This window comes from Folsomia candida, unplaced genomic scaffold (genome assembly GCF_002217175.1).
Source record: "Folsomia candida strain VU population unplaced genomic scaffold, ASM221717v1 Fcan01_Sc008, whole genome shotgun sequence".
Lineage (NCBI taxonomy): Eukaryota > Metazoa > Arthropoda > Collembola > Entomobryomorpha > Isotomidae > Folsomia > Folsomia candida.
The window spans coordinates 4,680,129-4,707,337 of record NW_019091200.1 but is presented as its reverse complement, the minus strand read 5'-3'; the positions used below and the strand labels follow the sequence as shown (position 1 = coordinate 4,707,337).

General features: G+C 34.9%; 1 protein-coding gene across 1 annotated transcript in view; it reads right to left on the bottom strand.

Moving 5' to 3' along the window:
- Positions 1-27,209, bottom strand: part of LOC110853554 (protein artichoke) — a 189,616-nt gene that overhangs the window by 53,647 nt on the left and 108,760 nt on the right. Inside the window, exons 5-7 of the mRNA XM_035854247.1 lie at positions 9,437-10,393; positions 3,316-3,525; positions 451-1,717 (exon numbers count right to left, since the gene is read on the bottom strand). Coding sequence (XP_035710140.1) covers positions 451-1,717; positions 3,316-3,525; positions 9,437-9,727 — 1,768 coding nt within the window. The 5' untranslated portion in view covers positions 9,728-10,393. The remainder of the gene's footprint in view (positions 1-450; positions 1,718-3,315; positions 3,526-9,436; positions 10,394-27,209) is intronic.

Genomic DNA, 27,209 nt, shown 5'->3' with positions numbered 1-27,209 from the left:
AACATCGTAGATTTGAATCGTTTGATGAAGAAACAGGGCGTGAATTTGTATAAAAAAATAATTTTGCAAAGGACAACGCCGTTAGTAAAATACGAAAAATTTATATACAGTTTGTCATTACACGTTTGAAATATATTTTCCTAAAAAAATTACAAGATTTTGTATTAGCAAAATTTTAAGTCTGGAAAATTGTGACTTTTTAAAATATATTTTTAGTGAAAGCTACATGAAAAAGGTTTATGCAACCTTTGTCTCTTCTTCACAGTCTGGCAACCTTTCCATCTGCTCCCTTTACCTCCCCGTCCCATTAAAACCAAATAGAATTGTCCTCTCCCAAATTACATCATCCAAAAAAATCCAAAAAAAGAGAAAGACCATTTTCCCTCAAAAAAGAGAAAGCTTTGCATGCATCTCGACCCATAATCTGATTAATTTCATCCTTTTCCTTACCTCTCTGACCCAGCCGAGTGAGACGATTATTCCCCAAATAGAGCAGCGACAATGTCGTCTGATTAGCAAACGCGCCATCCGAAATCCCCTTAATATTATTATGCCCCAGACTCAACGAGCTCAACTCCGTTCCCGGTAACATGTCGGCGGTAACTTTTTCAAACGAGTTTCTTGACAGGGTCACGTGCCTAATCCGCCTCAAATTATCCAACCCTTTGATCCCATTCAGCCGATTATTTTCGAGGTGAACCTCCTCCAAGGTTTCCAAACCTTCCAAAACACCGGCGGGAATGGTGGTAATTTCGTTATTCTGTAGTCTCAGTTCCCTCAACCCGCGGCAAGTTTGAAACGTCCCGGGAACAACTTTACCCAACAAATTCCCATCCAAACTGACCGAAGTGAGATGTTCGTTACGCAGGAAGACGTCTTGTGGTAAAATGCGGAGAAAGTTGTCACTTAGCCGGACTTCCGTTAAATTTTTGAGCGGGAAAAATATCCCCGATTCGAGATATTTTACCGCGTTTCCTTGCAAGTAGAGGATAGAGATTTGGGGCGACCCGAGAAAAGTGGGGGACGTTAATTGAATTATGTTATTCCCGTTGAGGAACAATTCTCGAAGTTCGAACAGGTTTTGGAACAATCCTTCGCCGATTGAGTGAAGGTGATTATTCGATAAATCGATGGACACGAGTTTCACGTTTTCTTGAAAAGTGGGGGACGGCAGGAGGGACAATTTGTTGTGAGAGAGGTCGATAGATTCGAGTTCGACGAGCGGGAAGAATGTGGCGGGATCTATCACTTCGATAGAATTGAGGTGTATCGAAACCGTGCGAAGGTTCCGCATCGAGTTGAACGTCCCGCGATGCAGGGAGCGGAGGTAGTTTGAATTGAGGTTGAGATATTTGAGGAGGGGCCAGTCCATGGAAGTGGTGGTCGGATGGTGGGGCGCGTTGTTTGCGGGGAGCAGGTTGTTGGGCGGGGTTCCTGCTTTGAGGGAATTTCGAATTACGTCGAACGCGCCGGATTTTTTTGAGCGGGAAGGTTCGGCGGGGGGAGGTGGGGGAAGAGTCGGGGGGAGAAGGGCGGTGAGGTCGGTGAGCTCGTTCCAGGCGAGGGAGAGGGACGAGAGAAGGTGGAGGCGACGAAGGGCCGGAAACGGAACGGTTTTCAATTTGTTTTCAGACATGTCGACGTCCATGAGGGTTTCCTCGAGGCCCCAGAAGGCGTGTTCGGACACGTTCTCGAGCAGGTTGCCTTTCAGGTTGAGCTGCAATTTAGAAATTTGATAGGTTTCATTAGGATTTATTAATAAAATTTAATAAAGGATTCAAGTGTTTAAAAATTGTAGATTAAAAAAATATATTTTATTAAGTTATAAGTTTCGTTTTACTTTTTCAAATTTTTAGGTAAGATCGTAACTTTATAACTTCGTAACATTGTAACTCATTGAACTTTACTTGATCACAGTTTACGAAGTTACAAAAAAGTTAGTCTGGGGTACGACCAGAGGTTTAAACAATTTTGTCCGACTAAAATGTCGTTTTTTTTATTTATAAAAATTCATAACTATATAAATAATATTAGATATCATCCAAGAAAGGTAAAAATCGAGAGTGAAATTTAAAAACTATAAATTTGCGGATGAAATAAGAACAATGAAAATTCCGAATCATTGCACCCCGGAAAATATTTTCTCCACGCTGTCAAATAACTAATAGCGTCAGTGAGAAAAAAATCCGAATTCTCAGAATTCCCATCCTTTAAACAAAACTGGGAAAGTATTCGCAAACTGCCTGAAGAAACGTTGTTTGTATTGACTTGGACCACATAATTTTTCAATCTCAGCCAAATTGGAGGGTGACACTGCATTGTTACTTGTAGATCGTAATTTTACTTTATCACAGTTTACGCAGTTACAAAAGTTAGTTTGTAGTAATTACCACCAGAAATAAAAATAATTTTGTCCCACTAAAGCGTCATTTTGTTTTTAGTTATGAAAATTCATTATTAAACAAATAAGTTTAGGTATTGTCATCTTGAAATTGTTAAAAACGAGAGTGAGAGTTAAAAACTATAAATTTGCGGATAAAATAAAAACAATGAAAATTCTGAATCATTGCATCCCAGAAAATACTTTCTCCACGCTGTCAAATAACTAACTGTGTCAGTAGAAAAAATCCCAATCCTCAGAATTCCCATCGTTTAAACAAAGCTGGGAAAGTATTCGCATTTGGTTTGGACACATAATGACCCAAATCTACAGATTTATTCCTTAATCTTCCTCCAAATGATGCGATACTTTTGATAACGCGAAATGAACATTGGAACGGAAATGAGGTTTATGTCTGATAAGGACGTCAATTCGGATTAATGTAGGAGAAAGAAAAAGCATATTTTTTGGGTGGAAGAAGTGCGCAAAATTTTGTGCAAAACGTAATGTCTAAAACACACTTAAAAAAATTTAGTAAAAATTGTCACGAGTGGTAAATTGTCACGAGTGGTAAATTGCACGAAATTCTGCAAGAAATTGTGAAGAAACGGCAAAAATGTATAAAAATTTTTTCATAGCAGGGAAAATAGATAAAAATTGGTAAAAACCATTTTTATCCATAATTTTTCATTTTTTAATTGGTACCGAAATTAAAGTTGTGAAAATATTCTGAAAATTACGTAATAAATAGGAATGGGTAATCCGATCGAGTTTAAATGGTCGGATCGGATCGGATCGGATTGTTCAATGCTTTAGTAAATACTCGGATCAATCCGTCGGATCGGATTACCCATTCCTAGTAATAAAATCGTAAAAAGCAGTATTAAATAAATTAATAAATTGGCAAAATTTTACGAAAGTAGTAAAATAATCACCTTCTGTAGTAGAATATTGTGGAAGCTGTAAGGTCCCAATTCCTGGACTTGGTTGCCTTCAAAGTCGAGAATTTTCAATCGTCGCAACGTCGACAGCGTGGTTTGCGGTATGAATTTTAGCCGACTGGAAACAATGGCCAGAGACTCGAGACTTTTCGACAGGCCGCGCAAACTGTTCTCCGCCAAGTCCTCCAGTGACGAGTGCGATATCTAGAATTCGCAAAAGTAAAAAGTAATTAATTATTCGTACACAGCAAGGAATTTGTACGACTAATGAGGAATAAAACGTCAATTAAAGATCAAACGGGTGAATTGAGTGCATTTTTAGAAATGTTATATCAAAATTACGTTCGACATGACGATTTTTACCCGAACAGTAACAATACTTGCCAACGAAATTCAAATTTCTAGCCATGAGGTGAAAAAGTAGTTTATGAATGAAAGAAATTTTTTACCCCAATAAACTCCGTGAAATTCGTAAACTTACAAATTGTAATATTTTCACGCCACTGTTTATCCTGAAAATTAACTATTTTGTATGTTATTGGTATATAGATCATGTTTCTTCATGTCTTCAAGTTTATGTTTGGTTCAGCTAATCATGGTTTGAAATCTTTAATTTTGTAAAATTATTCAAAATTTCGATATCTGGGGCAAATGTTGTATACGATACCAACTGTTGTCTTGTTTAACGAAAGGTTATTGTAAAAAAATATTTTTGCTTGGTTTGCACAGTTTACATTACTTTATTATTTTGTTGCTATTTATTTACACCCTGACTTTTTTAATATGAAAATCACAATTTTATTACAATCCAGATCATCAATTGGTTTTCGAACCAAGTTCTCTAGAGCAGGATTTCCAACATTGAAATAAATTCATATCTGGAAAATTAACCTGAAAATGCCACCTGGGGCATGAATTTGATCCCGCTTTTACAAAATTATATTCAAGTTTGGACCGAAAAGTTAAGTCAAGGCAATCCAGAAACAAGAGGCGGACTGTATTTATTGGGCTAACCGAAATCTGATCGAAGCCAGGAAATCGGAGGTGAATGACAGGAAACAACATTAAAGTAAAATAATGGAGGAAACAAATGTACTCAGAGATTTACTACCAAGCGGAAAAAACTTTCCCTTTTTGAGACACACACCAAATAATACGATAAGAAAATAAACGCTGATCCTGCGCGGGTCGTAAACGTTTGTAAAATATTTTGTTTTGCAAAATCCTTTTTTGTTCATTGATGTCTATAAAATTCGTACCTCACAAATTAAACATGGCATTTATAAATAATTAAATATACTTGAAAATATTGCGCATGATGCAAATCAGATTGAAATCCATACTGGATGAGACCGATGGCGTGTTTTTATTTATTTTTAATGCAATTTGAATTGCATCATCTATTTTATAAGCTGGAAATGTCTGTCTGCAACGGAAGTGAAAGTAATTTTCCGTGACGGAAGTGAAAGCGATGAAAGTCAAATTTCAAATGGCGCGAAAATTCAAAAATTTTAATTTTAAAAATAAATGTGAGAAGGTGGGGGTTATCGGGTCGTTATTGGTCGGTGGTGGTTATCAAAATGTGGCGGCCTGGTGGTGGTTATAAGTTGCCTAATGATATGCGGTTATCGGGGCGTTGCTCCTTGATGGTCATCGGGGTGTGGCGGCCTGATAGTGGTTATCGGGGTGTGGCGGCCTGATGTTGGTTATCGGGGTGTGGCGGCCTGATGGTGGTTATCGGGGTGTGGCGCCCTGATGGTGGTTATCGGGGTGTGGCGGCCTAATGGTGGTTATCGTGGGGTATCTGCCCATTGATGGCACCTCTGGTGGTTATCTGGAGAGGTTATCTTATTGGATTCCGTTGCCATTGCCGTTGCCATCGCAGTGCTTCAGGTAGCCTGTGTGTGGGGACTAGATCACTGCCACGTTTCCTGCCAGTGGCACTGCCATTGCCAATGGCAGACTGGGCCGACAGAGATGACAAAGCCAAATGAGGTGCCCGACAAAGTGCCATTGCCACTGACAGACTGGGCTGGCAGAGATGACAAAGCCAAATGAGGTGCCCGACAAAGTGCCATTGCCACTGCCATTGCCACTGGCAGACTGGGCTGGCAGAGATGACAAAGCCAAATGAGGTGCCCGACAAAGTGCCATTGCCATTGCCACTGGCAGACTGGGCTGGCAGAGATGACTGAGCCAAATTTGGTGCCAGACAACCTGCCAATGGCAATGGCAGTGCAACTGGCAGACTGGGCCGGCAGAGATGACAAAGCCAAGTGGGGTGCCAGACAAACTGCCAGGCAACCACCCAAGATCACCACGATCAGACAATCAGCCCAAGATAACTACCATCAGACATTTAATTTTTTATTGGATTTAATCTATTTTGAGTTTATGCTCCATTCGAAACTTGACATTCCTTCCTTTCACTTCCGTTGCAGAGATTTGCAGGTTATAAATCTCGCTCGCCCGGCGGGAGACGGGCTTATACGCTAGTTTTATATAACTTGCGCAGTTTAGAAATTTGCGAGCAAATTTCATCTTGAAAAATTGTTGAACTTTGTAATATCATAATTTCCAGAACGTTGTTTGAATTAAATGCATCATGTTATGTCAAAATTAGTTTGAATCGTGAAAATTCAAAGTTTGACGTCAATAAGAAATTGTCATCAAAATGTAAATGTTAAATTGTGAATAAGGTCGCATGTGCGTGAATAAAAGTTTAAATTTTATAACAAAAAAAATATCCTATTTTTTATTTGCAAAAATATCAACCCAGAAAACTTGTATTAAAATTTGTAACATTTGTGGGCGTAACCAAAATTACTTAAAAAATGAAAATGCACTTTGATCCCTACACCAAATCTTACCTCTTACAAAATTGTTAAACTTTGTAACATTAGGATTTATAGTTACGTTAGGAAACGTTGTTTGAATTAAATGCATCAGATTATTCAATTTCATGTCAAAATTAGTTTGAATCATGGTTTGACGTCAATAAGAAATTTTCATCAAGACATAAACTTTGACCACTAAATCAGGTGCTCATATTCTTCAGTAATAAAATTTAAAATTTTTTTTATTACAACAATATAAAATTTTCTAATTTGAAAATCAACCCAGAAAACTTCAATTGTTTTAAAATGAATAAATACAACATTTTTTATTCGTGAAATTACTGGAAACAGAAAATGTACTGTAATCCATGCACAATTTTAACACAACTGAAGTTTTCTGGGTTGATTTACAAATCGGAAAATTTTATATTCTCCGTTCCATGACTCCATCACATTTTCACTTTTGAGCACCTGATGCTAATTTGAATATCTGCAAAATATTTCACATTTTTTTCCATTACATACTTGAAGAATCAATTTATCGATTTTTTCCTCACATGAAAGTGTCTTGCTTTTACTTGCGTAATTCACCGTGTGGGAGAGGAGATAATGATAAATCGAGTTCCATCACATCTCACACACGTGTTCGGCCTAAACCTGTTCATCTTCAGAGAGAAAGCTCAAATTCTCTCCTGGATATGTCACATGCTCCTCATCTTTTGTTGTCGGTGGTGTGGATCGGATAATAATTTTCCGTAATAAAAAGTACAAGAGGGGCACTCACGTCAAAGTTTTATTTTATTTTATTTCTGATTGAGAGAGATTGCGGCAGTTTACGTCTTGAAACTTATAAGCGTTTCCATAATTTTGCTACCTCATTGAAAATAAGGTCACACATATTTTATTAAGTGAAACATATCCGAAGATCTAGGTATTTATTTATTTGTTATAATATTTTTGTAAAATTTGCACATTGCACTCATTCATGAAAAGGATGACGAATTCAAGACAAATATTGCGAATTGAGAAACTTTGGAGGGATCCTTGATTTTTTTCTGGGTAAAAAAGGAAACGAGTTTTTCTACCTGAGTATGTTAATTTATTCTGTCCAGCCAGTATCGAAAAAACATCTACGTACACAGATAATATCACAACATTCATTTTTTCTTCTAACGACGTGAATAGCTCGCAAATTTGTAAAATTTCTGGAAATCCTGTGGCAAAAAAGTTTCCACTTGCAAGATGCAATACTTTTTCATGTATAAAAATATTTTGTCAGGTTTATTGACGTGACTCTGCCCAATGTAGAATTCCGGATCTGAGGAGAGTAAGCGGATGATGGAGGAAATAATAATTGGAGTCTGGTCTGATCCACGAGAGAGAAAGTGGATGGACAAAGAATGCATTAGTGCGGAGCTTATTGTCACCTCTGACAACATTTCGGAGACAACATGACAGAAATCGAGGATTTTTTAGTGCGATAAAAGACGACAGCTTTCCCAGGAAAAAAGGGTCGTGCAGGAGGACGTGCTCCCTCTTCTTGAGGGCTTCGCAGATTTTGGTAAACAAATTTGACGTGACAAAAGTGGAGTAGAATTCCTGTACTTGAAACTATTGCACTAATGAAACAGGGCCAAGGTAAAATCGTGAACAACTATTACAAAATTCAAAATTTGTATGACAAAACAAATATTACAAATGACAAAATATTTAAATTTGCAAAAATTATAAACAATTTCAAAATTACAAAATTGTGTAGAAACTTCAAACTACTTTTAGACCACAAAAGAACATGGCAACTTGCATATGTTTGCCTCCTCACGTGGGAAAGTTGCATGGATAAAATCTCTAAAAGTGCAACCATAACCGCATCCTTTATGGACGTCCCCCCAAATTAAGCGACCTGGATTGCATCAACTTGCTTCGCGTACATCAATATTTTCGTCTCTGTTTCACTTCGATCTGAACATATGGCAGGAGTCGTGTCGTGTCACACGGGGAAAAAATTCCCTAGTTCTTAGGGACAAGATATTAATATATATTTGGACAGTTGGGATGGGTGACAATGTCACTGACAAATATGCCACGTGAAGAGGACACATAAACCACCGAGGGAGACGCAAGTACTCAACGTTAAGCTTATGTAATTCGTTTATGTTGGGTTTAATTGAAATTTAATAATTTTTGCTGGATATTCACGCCACAACACAATTTAGGAAATAGTATTTGATTTAATGTAAGGTAAGATTAAATAGTAAGCAATATACAAATCTTAATTCCAATTTTGAGATAAATTATGAATTCCAATCATTTTGGCAAAAACAAATACAAATTACGATACTTGTTTCTCTGTGGATAAAAATAAACACTGAAGTTCACAAACTGTTGATGGTTAAGCAATTTCGAGAATACCGTTGTGCAATACAGAAATCCATGGCCTGCCAAACATACATAGTTGCAGTTGCATTTTGTATGCTTCATTCATATTCAGAACTAGTCAGAAATAAATATGTAGCGTGACATACAGCGGCATTAATTAAGCTTTATTCGTTCGTGCTGGGTGTAATTGAAATTTAATAATTTTTTAGTTTGGTATTCACGCCATAAAAGAATTTAGCAAATATTTTGTAATTTATGATTATAAGGTAGGTCACATATTTGGTGGTAGTCGGACTAATTTTTCATTTTGAGATAAATTATTAATTGCAATAAATTTGTAAAACAAATTAGCATTCTGGTTTCACTGTGGATAAAAATTGATATAGAATTTCTGAAACCATTTAATCTTAAGCAATTTTTTAAGTGTAACGTTGCACTACAGAAATGCGTAGAAATCCACAGCCTGCCAAAATTGCATTACATTTTGTATGCTTCAAATTCAGAAAATTTAGTCAGGAATAAATATGTAGAGCGTCATCGAGCATAAACTTTAAAGTCGTTTTAAAATTGTGGAACAGTTAAATGTACACGATAATAAACTTCAATCTGATTTTTGGAAATATTTTTAAGCTCTTTCTTTTGAAATTGGTGTGGTTTTAATTTATTGGAATTATCCGGCAAGTAATTTGTCGTACGTAAAAACATGACGTTGACGTGAGTATCACCATCGAAAAATTGTAAATTTTAACATAGTTTGGAGTTTGGAAAAAATAACGTTTCGTGGAAAAAGGATTACCGACGAAGTTTGTTAAGGTCATTTACTTGGTCGGGAACTGATAAGTTCGAATGAGGCATGAAAAAGCGAATTTCGGATGATTATTTCCTGGGGAATTGCTTACCTGCAAGTGATACACCGGCGACGTGACATTGTCCGTAACTCCATCGGGCAAAATAGCCGCGCGGGAATCCAAATCGTACACACTGTACGATTTCACCGGGCCGTTTAAAACTTGGAGGGATTTTTTCAGAGCGGGAATGTCACTCCCGCTGCACTGAATGTGCAATTGGTCGTCTAGCACGAAACAGGAGCAAAATGGGATTTCTTGATATGCCGGACACACAATTTCCCCACGAATCGTGGTTACAAACAGGACGACCATGAAGGCGAAAACGCCGAAACATTTCGCCATTTTGACGAAAATAATATTTTTCAGGCTGCTATTCACTCAGGTAAAAAATATGCAGTGGTAAATTGTTCTCTTTAAATGGACCGACTTCGTAATCATCATCATTTTTTGCGAAGTTTTAAAATTTGCACGGCTTAAACTGAATTTGGCGAAGAAATTTAAACACTTTCGGCATTATACGAATATCATCCGTTCGTAACGAATTTTTTGCATAATAATTGTCCGCGAGGTTCAATTTTATTCATCCGAAAATGATTCTAGCACAATATTTTCCTCTCTGAAACGACCATTGTGTTCTTGATTTCTATTTGAATTCAAATCCTCGCTGACATCACAACACATCACATTTCGTTTTATCCTTTGAATCCGGTCGAGTCTGTAACGGGAGAGATTTCGTATTTGGGAAGCTTGTGGTTTTTTCACGATTAAAATTTCACTCTGATTTATTTATTGGTGCAACAAACGTCATCTTTCATGGATAAATGTGACAGCGACAGACCGATGACTTGAGTTTGGTTTTCTTCACTTCAAAGAGAATCCAACAATTTGCGTGTTTATGAAGCAAATGGATATTTCTTTTAGAGGAAAATCACTTTAACTTTGACACAGCTTTGGTTTAGCGAAGGATCCAATGATTGCTTTGGAGCAAGTATCCAATTTCCAGATTTTCTGTAAAAAATGAAAGAAAATGAACATGAATATATTGCATTTTTTTGCAAATTTTAGCAAATTTCAGTGCCAAAAATTTTGACCAATTTGTAACATTTTGATTGATCGGTAACAATTAAATTAAAATTTTCTATAAGGCTAGAATTAATTTCCTTCGTAAAGTTTTAGCCGTAAAAAATTGTTATCAATGCGACCACAATTATTTAGAGTGAGTCACTTCATCGCTTTTATGCACTAATTTATTGCCACTTTTTGCCCTTGTTTCAGAAAATAAATATGACACGGCTCATATTTTGCATTTTTTTATCTCGCCAAATTTATTTATGACAGAGGAGAGGAAACCCAAGTAAAAAATCCTGTAAAAAATCTGGCGTATTACTTTTCCCTTTATGTTACGTTATCTACGCGTCCCATCCTTTTGATACGGAGAGAAAAGAAGAGATTCATATTGTGACTACGAGGCCACTTATTTCGCATCAAGATGAACTTTTAGCACGCAACTTTCTCTTCTGGGGGACGTGCGTGAATGATGCGATAGTTTTTTAGGTGGGAATTATGTCGCCAATTTCGCCATGTAAAATTAATAAAGGTTTACTTGACTTGACTTAAAATAAAATAAATATTCGATTTCTTAATTGTGTCATTTCGACCTAATAGAAAATCATTTCTCCATCTGTAGTTGTTACTACAAATCAAAACTTCGAAAATTTCTAATTTTTGGAATTTTAATTGCACAAACTTTTTCTCTTGACAAACAGAAAAAGTTTGCCTCTGAATGGATGACATGCTTTCTGCCGGGTCCGTGAAATGGGTGCTCTTGTTGGTTTTTATCAGGAGGTATAAAGTGGATTGATAGTGATCAGAACATTGTGTTGGTTTTGAAGTATGAAAAGCAAGTGGAGGAGAGAAGAACCACTTCCTTCCTTCCTGCCTGTACGAGAGATTTGCGAGGGTCTGGAAAACCCGGGTGTTGCTACTCTTAGAAATTTGATCTTTGCTATTATTTTATGGCAAACAGATAAGAAATGATCATCTTCTTTCAATGAGTTTCATATGGAAAATGTTACCATTTTGTCAACAATTTGTAGGTACCAACATATGTAATTTTGCGAGAACAGTTTCGACAATTTTTTGGCAATTGCAGATTTTGAGTATAAATTTAGTTTTCACAATTTTTTCTGCAAACCTCACTAATTTATTTAAAAATATTTCGAACTAACTTTTAACCCATTTTGTCAATGCGAAACTCGGATCACGATTTATATATTCGAATTTACAATTTATCAGAATTTATTCTACACTAGAAAAATTTAGTAACAAATTTATTTTGCACAATTTCACAGAAATTTGGTTCTTGTTTCATAAATTTCATACCAACATCTCAATCACTTTTGCCTCGTCACACGCACCCACAATCAACAAAAACTGTTCCCACATTTTTGAGAGTGTCCTCCCGGATTCGGGACTTGTTTCAATAAAATCTATCCGGAATTTTGCACAGCACGAGAGCGTTGGTTGAATTATTGGTCAGGGTAAAAATCTCTCCCGTGATTTGGACGTTTTGAACAACGAGACAAGATTAATGTTTGTGCTGGAAAAGCTGCCACTTTTCTCATCCTGCACCAAACCAACAAGCAGCAGGAGGAGGAAGAAAAGGCCTACTAACTAATCTTGCGATGCGAACTGGTGGCTCGGTTTTGTCGGAATAATAATAAAGCAAGACCCAAAATATGCTGCGGCGAGATCCACATCGTCAATAATCCAATCCACTTATCTCATCTGGCTCATATTTCATGTACCACGGGAAGCAGCCGAGTAACCTTTCTCCCATTATGAATTTTCGCATCGACTCGGCGGAAACATAAAATAAAACGAGACCAAAAACCAATATGTGACACGAGATGCATATTATTTGGAACAATATGTGTCGTGGAGTGAGACAATTTTTGAATTTTTCCAGGCAGAGGCAGATTTGGAAAAAAGCTTATCGATACTTGTATCGTCTTTAGTTTATTCCTTGAGATATGAGATATGCACTTTAAGATTAGATACTAAATACATCAGCCACACAAGGAACACCCATTATCTACGTATTTAAACTATATTTGATACTTTAAATCTTTTACAAATGTCAATTAAGTATTACATTACATTTTTTATTTGAATTCAATGTAAAAACTTTGTCAGTGAAATAAGTAACTTTTTTGACAATGTTATCTAGGTTATACACATTGCAGAAAACATTTCTTTACAAATTTTAACATAATTTTTTACTTATCGTACAAATTTAGTTAGCGTTAGATTTAAAGTAAGCCCCGAAAATGCAGCAAACTAACGGGTTAACATAATTTTTGAAAGTGATTATCACAAAATTGTCAATAATTGCCAATTATTGGCATGCATTTTAATTAGCCATAATTTGTCGAAGTTTAAAATTACACTGATTTTTAAAGCATTTTTACCTTTTTGCAGAAGTACGGCATTAAATAATAGGCAGAAAATCCATGATAAGTATATCACTCTCGGATATTTTGAAACTTGATTGTGTAATTTATTTTACAAACTGTACAAGAGCTTGTACCACGATTTAAGGCAAATCTTCATAGCTTTGCTACTAAGGTCTGCCTTAAGTGTCGCCTTAATTAACAACCGCTATCGTACCGAAGACCCATTTTTATTTCACAAACTCGTCCGTGTATTGTTTCAGTGTGTGGTAAGCAGGGTCAAAAACCAAAAGAATTCGTAGAAAAGCAAGGACAGAGAAGCTTTGACGAAGGCAAGGGGACATGCGTAAAGAATGGCGCCAAGTTTGGCGTCTGTCGACAATATTTATTTTTTGTGGCAGGAAGGAAATGGATATCTTGCATTTAACATACGTAAACAATTCAATAAAAAAAACTATATTATTGGCACGTGCGGGTAAAAATTTGAATATTGTTATAAGACAAAAATATCAAATTGGCATTACAAGTTCAACTTTACATACAGATTTTACGACCATACATAAATATCTATTTGAGTATAAATAAATATTCCGACTTAAATTCCGGAAATTTCCATTAATTTGAGAGTATTATAAAATGTTTCTTGTTAAAATTTTATTTTCAGCCTACATATGTATATTGGTAAAAACAAATAATACACTTTTTACTGCTATCAGCATTTGTACAAAGAATATTCAATTTCGTCCACTAGATTTCAATCCGTCAAAGAACATGAATTGAATAGTATCCAAATTTCATATAATTTTGTTTTTCCTTATTTCAACGCCGACTTGAGAAAACTGTGAAGTATTAATACTTTTTTTACGCTAGCAGATGAGTAAACTGTTGGTAGTTGATTATTTATATTTGAAAAATCACAATGTTTCACTTTCCGACACAATTTTTTTTACAAAAAATTTTATCTGAGAAATTTGTATTCAAAATTCTGATACACAAATCTCACAAGAATTAAAGCGACGTAGAGTAGATGGATATCACATGTTATTACCAAATTGGCCTAGTCCGATTATACCGGCCGGTAACAGATAACTATCACATTACGTACTTACATATTTACAATGTTAGCATCATACGAAGGGTCACGTTCGTAATGCAGGGCACCCTCGAGACTAGAACAAAGACAACGAAACAGGAAATCTCATACGGTTCAGAAGATTGAAACAATGGGAAAAAGGTCTCAATGAAAACTTTGTTGTCTTTTACAACCCTTCGTCCAACTCATTTCGGACAAAACTTTCAAGAAAAAGTGACAGATTTCCGGGTTTGGCTGCTTTTATTACGGTTTGAAAATGAGAACGAGACAAAGTTTTGGTGAGTAGGTCACGTTATTCTCTGTACATTTAACCTCTTATATATTTCATCTGTTTATTTGACACTTTGAAGAACACTCTACATAAAGTTACGTAAAATTTTCTCAATGAAGAGTAAAATAGAGGATGAGACAATAATTTGGTAAAATTTACCCAACCGTTAGATAAATTTCTTTGTCAACTTTATTTAGAGCGGACTTGTAAACTGCATAACATTACTTACTATTCATTAAAAATTAATATGCAGTAAAAAATCTGAAAGGTTTTTAACGAAAATCCGCAACTTTTGCCATTTAATCTTTACAACATATTACTTTTAAACAAACAGTTGTAACCGTTAGTATTTAAATAGCAATATATCTTTGGTACATACGTAAATATGCACATATAACTTTATCTCACATTAACCTAACTTTTCATTGAAATTTTTGCACTTTGCTTAAGATTTGCGAAGTAATTTAGTACCTTTTGGAATCTTGAGGAGCAAATTTAGAATTTTGCTAGTCCTTCACGCCACTAGAAATAATCGAGAATGTATAAATTAACATTTTGAACGGAGATGGGTTAACTTTTTGCTCTGTTAGTTTTGAAATAAGTTTTTTCTGTTCATTGTACAATTTTTTGTAATAACTGTAATTTTGCAAGCTCTTCACGTCATTAAAAATAATCTACAATTTACAAATGCCTATTTTTACCGGAGATTGGTAAACTATCGTCCGAGAATTTTTAAACATATATTTTTTGTTCATTCTTCACACAGCAAAAATGTTAACTTTCCAAGGTTGCCAAAATTTTGCGGAATTTACTGGGTTACAACCATCCGCATGAACTGACTCAATTTCTGATTATTTATTGATGCCTACTACCAAAAACGATTAAAACAATAGGACTTGCCGTTGCAAAAGTTATGATAAAAATACAGAAACAAAGCCAGGACAAAACCTGGCCGTCCTCACTTTCGCTTTCCCGACTCGGACACGGTCCAACTGACCGGATTGGATTGACTAGGGCGAATTAATAGCGGAGAGAAAGCCTCACTTTCTCCTCTCATCCGAAAGTGACATGATGAAGACGAGGGAGAAGAAATCACAAAAGTTTGCACTAAATTGCACGACTAATGTTGTCCAAAGAACGAAGAGGACTTTCTCCTGGTTAAGAACTTTAAGTGTAAAACTTTCCTGTCGTGTTTTTTACTTGTGTTTTATTGGGGAAAGTCTGCTCGTTGTGGAGAGTGAAGAAAGGTCCAGGAGAGAATCCCAATGTGTGTAAAACTCTTAAAAATGTGGCTCTCGAATCTTTTGGAGGGGCTGCGAAAGTCCGCATAAAATACTTATTTAATTTTTTTTATAAAAAGTAACATGCAAATTAAAAATCCAACCATTTTACCTGAAGTCTAACCGAATCAGATATATTGCATTACGAAAAAGAACCTTCAGTCACGAATCTTAACAAATTGGTAACAAAATTTGGTGTAATCTGTGACAAAAACTTACCAAACGATAGCCACTGTTGTAACAAAACCATGCACTATTGGTTAGAAATTATAAAACTGCTGACCAATTTGGTAATAAAATTTTTATCAAATTTAGCCAGACTTAGCGAAATTTCCTAATTTTGTTACCGGGTTTTTAGTCATGTTTGCCCATAGCATTGTTAATTCTTAACAAGATATAGCTAGCCCACTGGTAACAAAAAACTACAATTTGTTTGCAAAAGATAAGCTACCACAACACCGGTGAACTTTTAACACACCAAGTTTTAAGGAATTTTTAAGAGTGTCCAACAATCCGACACGATCTCGCTTCCAAGTTTGACGAGCGGACGAATGCGAAGGTGGAGAGAGGGAGGAAGGAGAAGACTAAAAGTGCGAATGTGGTCCGATCGACAAAAAATGTCCACTTCTTCCTCCTCTGCTTTCACTCAGGAAAAGAAGAAAGTTAGTTTCCATTCTGATCCTGGATCTTTTTGATGTCCAGTAAAAACAAGGAAGGGTTTCTCTATGCGAGAAACTGTCACCCACTTTCTCCCATTCATTCCATAGGATTTACGGATTCATGCAAATGCGTGGAAATAAAACAGAATTGTCAATTGTTCGAGTCAAGACTCGTTCTGTTATGAATTTGAAAAAATGAGGTCTACAAAAAATTTTTGGAACATATTTACAATTTTTGGAACATATTTACAATTTTTGGAGGATTTTTTTTTTTGATAATTGCATAACCTAATTGCATAACACAGACTCCGGATGTGTAAGATGCAGAATTGTAGGAATTAATTTCACTAAAGATTTTGGATGGTATTCGTACAGATTAGGATTTTGGTAAAGAATTTTGTGCAAATGATTGGTCTGTCTACGAAACCCTGTAAAACTTGTTTGGTGGGGGAGCACTTGATTTAGTTCTGGTCGAGAAAACATTGGAATGACGAGGACATTTCGCTTGATCATTCGTTTCTCTCATTTTTGCAGAAATACTTCCACTTTCACTCTGGAACGACTGAATTCCCGTATTTTTCGTCATCTATTTAACTTCGCGTATGTTATGTTGTGAAGAATTTTATGTATTTTGTCTGTGGTTGATCGACATTAAAGAAATTTTCAGAATTTTCATAAACTAATAAAGATTACAGATATTGAATTCGACACGACCCAAGGATTAATCTGAACAAATTACTCACTCGGACCTTTGTAACGCAGTAAACTCGGGAAGTTTTCAAATATTTCGACAAATATACAAATGTTTATTAGAAAATGGTTATTAATCTATTGTAAACTTGAATACATGTAACTGGTACTATATGTTTTATATTAGTCTGGTATGTAAAACTATTTCACAAAATTTTCTGACTTGGTGATGAAGCACTGGTTAACTATTCAAGTAGCAAGTACTAAATTGGATGGAATTTGAAAATTGAAAAGTTTGAGATTTCTGAATTTGTCTTTATAAAGAACACGATGCTTTTGTAGAAAATGTTTTTTACCCGTTTGCTAAAACTGATTTTGTTTTCGTTATTTTTTACCTGTTTGTTAACACTGATTTTGGTTTGGTAACAGTTCTAAATTACACAAAGACATACATTATATATTTTAAAATATATTCAGTAGCATTTGTAAATTCTATTGCTTCTAATGGCGTGGAAAACTTGCAAAATAAAAAATTTTTGAAAGTCTCATTACTCAAGAAAATTCTACATTATACAATACACAAAATGATCGTTTTCCATGGTTTTGTTTGCACTGTAGGATTTATTAAATCTCTTTTGTTAACACCCACAAAATTATCACAGATTTATAAAGTTTACGAAGTAAAACCAGGATGGACAGATATCGCAAACATAGATACACCAATTGGAAACTCATCTTTTCTTGATTTGGAAAAGCTTTGAGCTAACAATGGAGGTCTCCCAACGTATGCTCACAGATTTGGACTAAAGTAGTGTCAATCGATGACAAAAAAAATTAGTGTGAAATTTGCATATGTAAAAAGCGGAAATTGGGTCAGCCTTTGGGCCAGTTTTCTCCTCTTTTAAATGTAAATATCTTTGCCAAATCAGCGCATTGGCAGATAGTGCCATTTGCAAATTTCATACTACTTATATTTGTCATCAATTGACACTACTTCAGTCCAAATCTGTGAGCATACGTTGGGAGACCCAGGTTATTGGTTTCACTATGGAATAGCTGAATTCCCATATTATTCGTCCCCTAACTTAAGAATTTATGTATTTTGTCCGAAGAAACTTTTATAATTTTGATATACCAGCAAAAATTGGAGATATTGAATTCGACACGATCCAACGATTAATCGTAACAAAATAATTCACTCGGAACTTTGCAACCCACCAAAGACTCGGTTAATGTTCAAATATTACGACAAGCTTGGAAAGATTAAGGAAGTTAAGAACATCGTATTATCACTTACCTAAACATATCAAAGGGTTCCTTTTATTTTAGAAAATTAGTCAAGTCGATAATATGATTTTAGAAAATTTATGTTTAGCTTGTGAACTACTATTGGCAAGCGATGAGTATTACATAAATTGGAGAGAACGTGTAAATTGGAAAGTTTTTGATTAAATTTGTGATTTTTAAATTACAGCATTTTTGTCAAAATTTCTCTCACGTTTTGTTCGCTAGAAGAGATTTCCAGGAATCTGTTTACTAAAATTATATTTGTAACTTCTTGATTGTTTCTAATGGCGTAAAGAACTCTCAAAAATGAAGTATTTTTGACACAAGAAAATTTTAATGTACAAAATAAATCGTTTTTCATTCGTTTCATTTGCACTATACGATTCCTAAAAATTTGTGTACGTATAAATTGTGCGCAGGTTTGGAACGATGATGAATGAAGGAAAATCAGGTTACAAAGTTACACTTATCACGGACCCGCCCTCATTTCCTTAGTAAAACCTTTGACCGCCGTGTTACCAAATTTACACGAAAACAAAGACCTGAATCTGAAGATGAAGTCGAGGGCGATGAAATATACATATTAATAAATAAGAAGATTCTAATTTAAGTAAATTTGGAAGATTGACACTTCAATGAAATGCTCTAAAGTCATTAAATACTTCCCTCTCTTAGAGGGAATGCATAAACGATGTGGGAATTTGAAGGCAAATGGATGCGTCAAATACACTAATTAATTCAGTAATTAAATTATAGCTGCTACCGGGTTGGTAACAATTTAGGAGCAAAATATGACTAAATTACCACCCGGAAATAAGTTAGTAAAGACTTGTGACCAAATATTGTCCTAGTTAAACTTTGCCTAACAAAACTGATTTTATCTGATTCTCGTTGAAATCCTAGTTCGTTACCAAATTATCATTACCAACCTGGTGATGATTTTCGAATGTACCATATCTCTCTAAAAATTCACGACGCCCTTTACGTCTTGCCTCCTTCGAGAAGTATACCATTCATTAAAATTTCATCGCGTCAAGAATCTCCGACTTTAAACTTTCGACTAAATCCGACTTCATCTTGGCAACAAGAGAGCAAAACCGCAAGTCTAATCTTCCCTCGCACACCTCAAATGGCGCATTTGTGTAATTAATTATAATTGTGCCTCTCCATCCCGCTCTTGACTTTAGCATTATTTAATTAGATAACAATTAGTCGCTTCATTAAGTAAATATCTCATTAAGATTGACGTCTTCTCGGGTCATGGGGGCCGTTGAGTGGGAGTTATTCTAAACCTTTGGTTTTTGCTGGCGTCTGGATTTCGACTTCATTAAAAATGCAACGGGTCGTGTTGTTTTGTTTTGGTAGCGTCAAATTACGAAAATTCTGTCCAGACGGGGCCAGATGTGGAGGGTGGAGAAAAGGAGGGATCGGTGAGCTACCGGTTTTCTGGTAAACAAAACGGACCGACAAAAAGATACCAAGAAAGAAAGGTTGAGATTTAGATGGTGGAAAAGGGAAAGAATTTCTGTTTTTTGAGAATTTGTAAGGTTTACAAAATTGTGGTTGTACGTAATTTTGCAAACTTCCAACGAGTAAAATATTCTGGCAACAGCTTAGAATGAATGTCGCCTATACTACAATTTCGTGAAATTATTCCTTCAAAAATTGTGCCTGATTTTACATCATAATTTTGTAAACTTCCAGAAATATTACAGGAGTTATAAACATTTACGCGACTTTCTGTAATAATTATACTATGTTTTTTCATGCGAATAATTCACCCCGATTAAACAGTTCAACACAATGTCTCATAAAATATTTGTTGTTGTCATCATAATAATAATTATTTATCTTTCTCCCCCAACAAAACAGGAGTCAAACGGATCATTTGCCGTTTGTATGGTCGATGCCCCTCTCCTTTTAATTGGAGGACAAAGCCATAAACTGGAAAACAGAATGGCAGATGCTCTTTGAAAACCAAACTAGTCCTCATTTTGCTTTTCGAATGAATACAGAGAAGCCAAACCTCATGTGCGTTCCTGGGCGGATTTTGGATGCATGTGGTCATGTCATAAGGACAGATTTGTGTCGATGAGCAAGCATTTTATGTCCGAAAGAGACGGGGAACAAAGGGAACAAGTAATACGTGTAATGTCAGACGATAACAGGAGCTTGTTGACTTTCGGGTTATATTGACGCTTCAAAATTAATGATGCTTATTGTCAAGAGTTTTAGTGGAGAGGACGATTTTATAGTTGAAACTAAACTGGGGTAGTAAAAGTTGGGGCTGCGGTAACAAATTTTTGTTGGTGACAAAAGACATGGGTAAAATAAAATATGCACTTAAATTTAGTTTAAAAGTCATAAAATATTTACCAATTATAAATTGGTAAGAAAATTCATAGCACATTTAAAAAAAGTTTTCTCTGCCAAAACAAAAAGTCGGTAATAGAAATTTGCAGAAATTATATACTTCTTAGCAGCGTAAGATATCTGGGTTGGTCACAAGTAATTGCTTGCAAATATAGATTGTCATTTAAAATTTTACCAAACTGGTCTCACCGTTCATGAGAATAATCCATCTTAAAATGTGTTGTAGTACTTGACATTTGAAGTTGAATACAATTTTAATGATCTTTCTATTAAGGGAATTTCTGTAAGTATACCATTTTACGTGAGGAGATGAATGCGTGCTAAAATTTCTGAGGAGCAGTGTTCCTACACAGTTCGTTTTGCATTCTTGTTGAGGAAGCCATCATATTGTTAAATGTCATGTAAAATGTGAGTCCGGTACATTTTTTATTCATAAAAGGATTTCTTAAAAACGCTGCTGAATTAGATTTTTAACTTTAAAGCAAACTTGATTGAAAATTTCCATGTTACACATATTCCATTTTATCAAACGAATTACCACATTTAAGACAAAAGCTTCGATGTAAAATCAAATTTTGTTAAACATACGGAGTGTTAAGAAGAACCCTGTTTCGAGGCAGAGTCCACGTTAGAGACGCCTCGTTCTCGTCGTCGTTCCATCTGTGATCCTTTCGCAGATGTGGAACGATTTTTACTTAACTGAAATCCTAATGGAGTTCTAAAAGACTTTTGAAGATAAAACAGCCGTCACTTTAAAGTCTCCTCCTGGAAATGGAACGGATCTCTCACTCCCCAGTCCCAAAGCCCAGTTTTGTTCTCCTCTTTTTTAGTTGAGGATGTAATCTCATCGCCTTTTTTCTACGCACTTCCTACTCCGTAAAGTGTGTGTCGTAGTGTAGAACGAACTATCGAGCTCCTCAGAAACACATAATATGAGAAGATTTTATTTAAGAGGGTTGTAAATACGTTATTAGGGTTGCTTTATGTGAAGTGTGCATTGTTGGGTTAAATAAGGAAGGCTTTGTTTGATAAATTTGGGATTTGAAATATTTTGGAAATCTAGGAAATTAAAATTTTTCATGAATGGAAGAAGAATGATAATATGAATTTCCAGATTTTTTTTAAATGAAGTAAATATACACAAAGTATGTAAACAAGATTTTTCATTTTAAATTTTGCCAGATTTAGAGACCAGTTAAAAAATTACCACAAATTTCGGATACTTGTGGCATACATAGATTGAAATCGAGGAACCGAAAATTAAGATTTTTGTTTTAAATGCATTTGACATTATTATGTGGCACCCTGTCACCCTTATTCTAAGTATTTAATACATACATACCTATTATTCTCTTGTATAGCTTTGGTGCATACAGTCGAGTTCATTATTACCACCATGTCTGATACTTATCACCATTAGTTAAAGTATTGAGAGAGTGGTGGAGATGTTGCTTGGTTATATTTGGAGCTCGTTTAATACGCCATCCATCCCTCCACCCGTAATCCGTATCGCTTTCCTAGTACACTCTTAGAAGTGTGGTTATAATTTTCTAATAAACGTTATCACCAGGCACTTGGTGATAACGACTACCACCGCAATTTTAAGCAAATTATAACCAGATTATAACCAAATGCAAAAAAATGTTAAAACCGGCCTGATAATCATTCGCTCAACAGCGTCGGTATCATTTTGTTGCCCCATGGTTATGATTATAACCGAGAAGTTATATTTCATTATAACCAATATTGTCACCGGGTTGTCATGCAGACTGAAAATAGTCTGGTGATGCTTTATTTTATTATCTGGTGATGTTTTCTCAAGATTTCTTTATGGTTTTACACCAGTCGGTTATGTTCAGATTCAACAATGCTACGCTAGTGGCGCTGCATCACGTTATTGTGTTATTCCTCATCACAATGTCTTATTTAATTCGTGTATCGAATTTTGCACGTGGAAAAAAATAATTGTGTCGAGTGACAATTATCGGGAGTTTCTAATAATTGAAGGTAACTATTTTTTAAGCATTCAACATTATTTTAAACTTTTGGTACATAAACTATTTTCTGGTTCAGTTAAATTAGAATTCAAGTTGGACGGGGAATCCGGAACTTCTAACCAAGTCGGCACAGAAATCAGTGAACAAATTTTCTCTCTTTTGTCAAACAGCAACACGTGAATCCTGAAGCAAAAATATCGCAAATAGTTTATCGCAAATAAATTATTTAAATTAAATTTTCCGTTAATCTAACTTTGAAGAATATTAATTGTTTGTTTGCAGTTGCTGAACAGCATATTTCTCCCAGTGGAAATAAACCTTCAAAATTCGGTTAGTAGATAGGGTTAAAAGTTGTAATTAATGAATATTGTACTATATATATTTCTAAATTATTTTCCTTTCATACCCTTTATTTAGAAACCCTCTCGTCAGCGGAGCAAACATTACTTGCAAAAGCAATCATCGACATTTTACCTCTCTGGAGATATTTTTCTACTGAAGGAATCGTAATATAAAATTTGATTTTGTCATTATTTCAAGTATGCAGGTATTTACTAAAGTATATATTAATTAATTTACTTTTATAAATGGATTTAATGCAATTCGGTATTGGTATTATCCTATAAAATCGAATAAAACACTATTTTTCAAGCAAATCGTCACCGTAAGCTTAATAATTTACAATAAATCGGTTATAAACATCACCGTCATGGTGTTAATCATCACCAATAAATTAAAGGATCATAACCTGAACGATATACATCTGAACATTGTGGTTTTGTTGTTATTCATTGTGGTGATAATTAACACCGCAGTGAAGATGATACGATTTAACACCATTTCGGTGTTGATTATAACCAAACCGGTAAAGTCATATACGTCTAAACTTTGGTGATAATCTGGTTACAATTTCTCTAAGAGTGTAGTCAAAACAGTTGAATTCTTCACCATCGTTTTTAAGGGGTGATCTGATACAGTCTCACCGCTACCTGACGGGGAGTATGTAACTAAGTCCTCCCATTAGCTCCCATGTTATCGTTTTAAAAACTTTCAGCGTCGTCAAAAGACAATAAAATTTCGATTTTTTTGCACCAATCGATGCGTATATTTAGTCCCCACAAAGTTACTGAAGTTTTAATGGATACGTGGAGTATACATTGAAATATGCAACTTTTTCTGATTTTTTTTCGTGAAAAGAATTATGGTGTGACCATGAAAGCGACTTTAAGGTCAAACTCCAGTAACTTTGGGAGTTGAACATTTTGACACATTTTGCAACAAAAAAATCCGATATTGAAGCAAAAATGAGGATGCCCAAATGTTTTGAAAAATAGGTTTTTAGAAATGACGCTGAAGGCATGACCGTCAGCTCCAGTTTCCCCAATTTTTTATATGTTGTAGATCTTTAGTAGTAGAACAATAGTCAAATTGGACTTATAGTCGAAATCGACCTGCGTGACCTTGTTTCGGCGTCGAAAGGTTGATAGGTCAAAGGTCACCGATCCCCACAAATGGGGTATCATTGGAAAGGTATCGGTGAGTGGTTTCCGAATATATATACTTTATTGGGTGTATGACCACTCCCTCATGTTCCAGAAGCAGAAGAATGAAAATCTTCAATTCTCCACAATTTAACACAGCAGTAGATAGGAGAGTTAACATGCAATAGATGGGCGAAAACTCATAAATATTCTTGTCGCTCTGCAAATTCAGGGAGTGGTCATACAGCCGAAAAGTATATATATTCGGAATCCTCTTGTCGAGACCTTTCCAACGATACCTCATTTGATAATAAATTCCATTTACAGTTTCGAAAAATTAATTTTAAAGTAAAATGAAAATTGTATGAGTTGAACGCCAAGTGACAAGTGAAAATGTTTAATATTATTAGAATCTAAACCTCGCTCTTACCCCTCCTTAACACGCTTCCGGCCCTCGTTATACGACTGTCCATGCGAGGGACATAAATATGTATGCTGGAAAATTCTCAAAATTTGTTTGACGAGACGAATGACATACGAGTAATTAATTAATTTTTGTAATTCAACATAACAGGTTTAGTATAGAATAAATATATATGAAGTAACTTTAATTTTATAAATTTTGAAAGTGTTTTGGTTAGTAAAATATTCATGCCGTTAAAAATATTTTCAAATATGAGAAAACATCAAACAAAATTAAGATTCACTACGTTTTTGTCACATATCAAAAATTCATATGCTAAATAAATTTTATATGATAATACTTTACAAAATTTTCGCAAAAGTTTGTAATTTTTGAAAAACTTTGTACCATAACTTATGTTCAACTTTCGGGAATTGCTTCACTTTTTCAATGGTGAGAAAAATGTTATGTAATGATATATAATATTTAAAATAGATGTAGGAGTACAGCTAGCTAGCACTCCCCCGCAGCCTGATTAATTTTTCATGGGGGGCTGTCAAACTGCAGTTTTAGCGAGAAAGTGGGTGTGCATATGTGGCGATACGTGGCGACGTGGGTGGAGATGAATGAGGTGAAATCCTCTCATAAAAAATGCAGCTGGGCTGATGAAAGGTTTTCTCACGTCAATTGTCAATCTAAATCATTAATTATCTCATCAGGATTAGATTATTCCGAGTGCCAATGATTACCACCGTCAAGAGGTGGGTGTGTAGAATAGTGATCATTTTACGTAATAATGAAGGCAGATGTCATTTCGAAAATTGATGTTTTAAAACATTTTCCATTTTTTGAAAGGTTATTTTACCCTGAGCTGTTTTTTATGAATTTTGAAGTGTATTTTTGGAATGATATTACCCATTCGCGTGTCTGAATTATTAGGTGTAATATTTTTATAACCTAAGGGTAATACGACAGACAACCAATCATGTTTGTTACCACCTGGCGTTGTTTTTTTACCAATAGGTTACACATTGCTACCAATTTGGTAACAATTTCTACCACCACACAAATATGAGAAAATTTGCGTATCAAAGTTCTAACACTGCAATTCTTTAATTATTTTATTTATTTTAATTTCCCGTCGTTTGAAAAGATCAAGATTTTTTTCAGTACTCGTCATTCTGTAGCATTTTCATTTTTTTATCATTCCCAATTCCTCCCACAAAAACTTCTCAACAAGGAAAAAAGGGGTTGATCCTTCGTTAGTGGGTGGTTTAGCGTATCTTTAGAGAGAGGTATTTTTACCCTGCGTAACTCTCGCAATTTGTACACTTTTGGAGTTATGGAGGCAGTTAAAAAGTGAGTAGGATGGCAGTTGGCCAACCAAAAGGTGATTACTTTGTGTGCTTTTTCTGCTACCACACGACCAACTTTTTTGAAGGAGGAGGAGAGGAAATTACACTTGCAAAGTTATTCCTTCCTCTCATTTTCTCATTTTAAAAAAGTCGGCTCTTCACGGAGAGCAATGTGCAGACACAAATGAGAAGATAATAACGGGCTTTTTCTTTAGACAAAGATTTTTTGGTGCACTCTTAATAATTCGGAGAAAAAATTAAAAAGGGGAATTTACCGACTTTGGTAATAACAATTGATGACAAATTTAAATTTTCTAAAAATAATTGCCGCTAGAGTTTGTCTGCTTCAATTGGCGTACTCACAATAACTTGAAAATTGAGCTTATCAACTTAACTTTGTTTTTGAAATTCATTATATTAAAAATTTCGAAAAATTAATTTTTAGTGTGAAATCATAAATTTCGTAATTCGGTAAAATAATAAAACAGGAAGTTTACCGAGGTTGGTACTACCTGGCTGATAACAAATTATTATTCATCCCAAATATTTTTTATAAATTAATTCACTTACAAATTTAATCTGAAAAAACAAGTTCTACTTTTAAACTCTTAAATCCTTTTAAATGGCATGAAAATGTAACAATTTTATTGTCACCATAAACAAAAGGTACAAATAAGTGAATATCTACAGATATAATGCCAAATTTACGGTGTCAACAATGCTATAAATTAAAAAAAATAGTAATTAGTAAAATGGCAATCTTTAAGCTAACTTTTCTTACAGCTTTGTGTAAAAATTACCGATTTTTAGTTTTTGTAAACATTTTTTAATGGAGGTTATTACGATTTATTGAGTGAATTTAGTACCTAACCATAAAGGATACAATAAATATTTATTGCTATGAAAAGATTGCAAGACGGTGTTGAATTTCGTTCGATTTAAATGATTAGCGATTCACTTTATAATTAATTTACTTTTGAGCATTGAATTTTTAAAAAGTATTATTCAAACGTCATTAATTTGTTATGTGAGAAATAGATAATATTAAAAAAAACATAGATCATTTTCCTATATATGTTTAAATAAGCAATAAAATACATGTTCGGAATTTATGTAAGAAACTCTAAGAATTTGGAGTAATTATCCGTATTTTACGTATATCCAGAAGAATAAGTACCTACACAATTTTCCCTTCGGCGGAAAAAATGCGGAATAAACTACACACGCTCTACCAAAAAAATTCGCATTCTTTTTTTGCAAGATTTTGTGTTGCACAAGACTTCCTTGCAGAAAAAAATGCCCAGACTGAATTGTAAGAAGAGAGAAGCAATCATACAAAAGTGCCATAAAAGCGGGATGAATTTCTTTCTAGGTAACATTTCTAGAGGGAATTTGAAATTCAAAGGAGAAAGAAACTAAAATGTTTCTAGGCAAGGATTTTACCAAGGGAAAAATTACACAAGGAAATGAAACAGATTCCCAG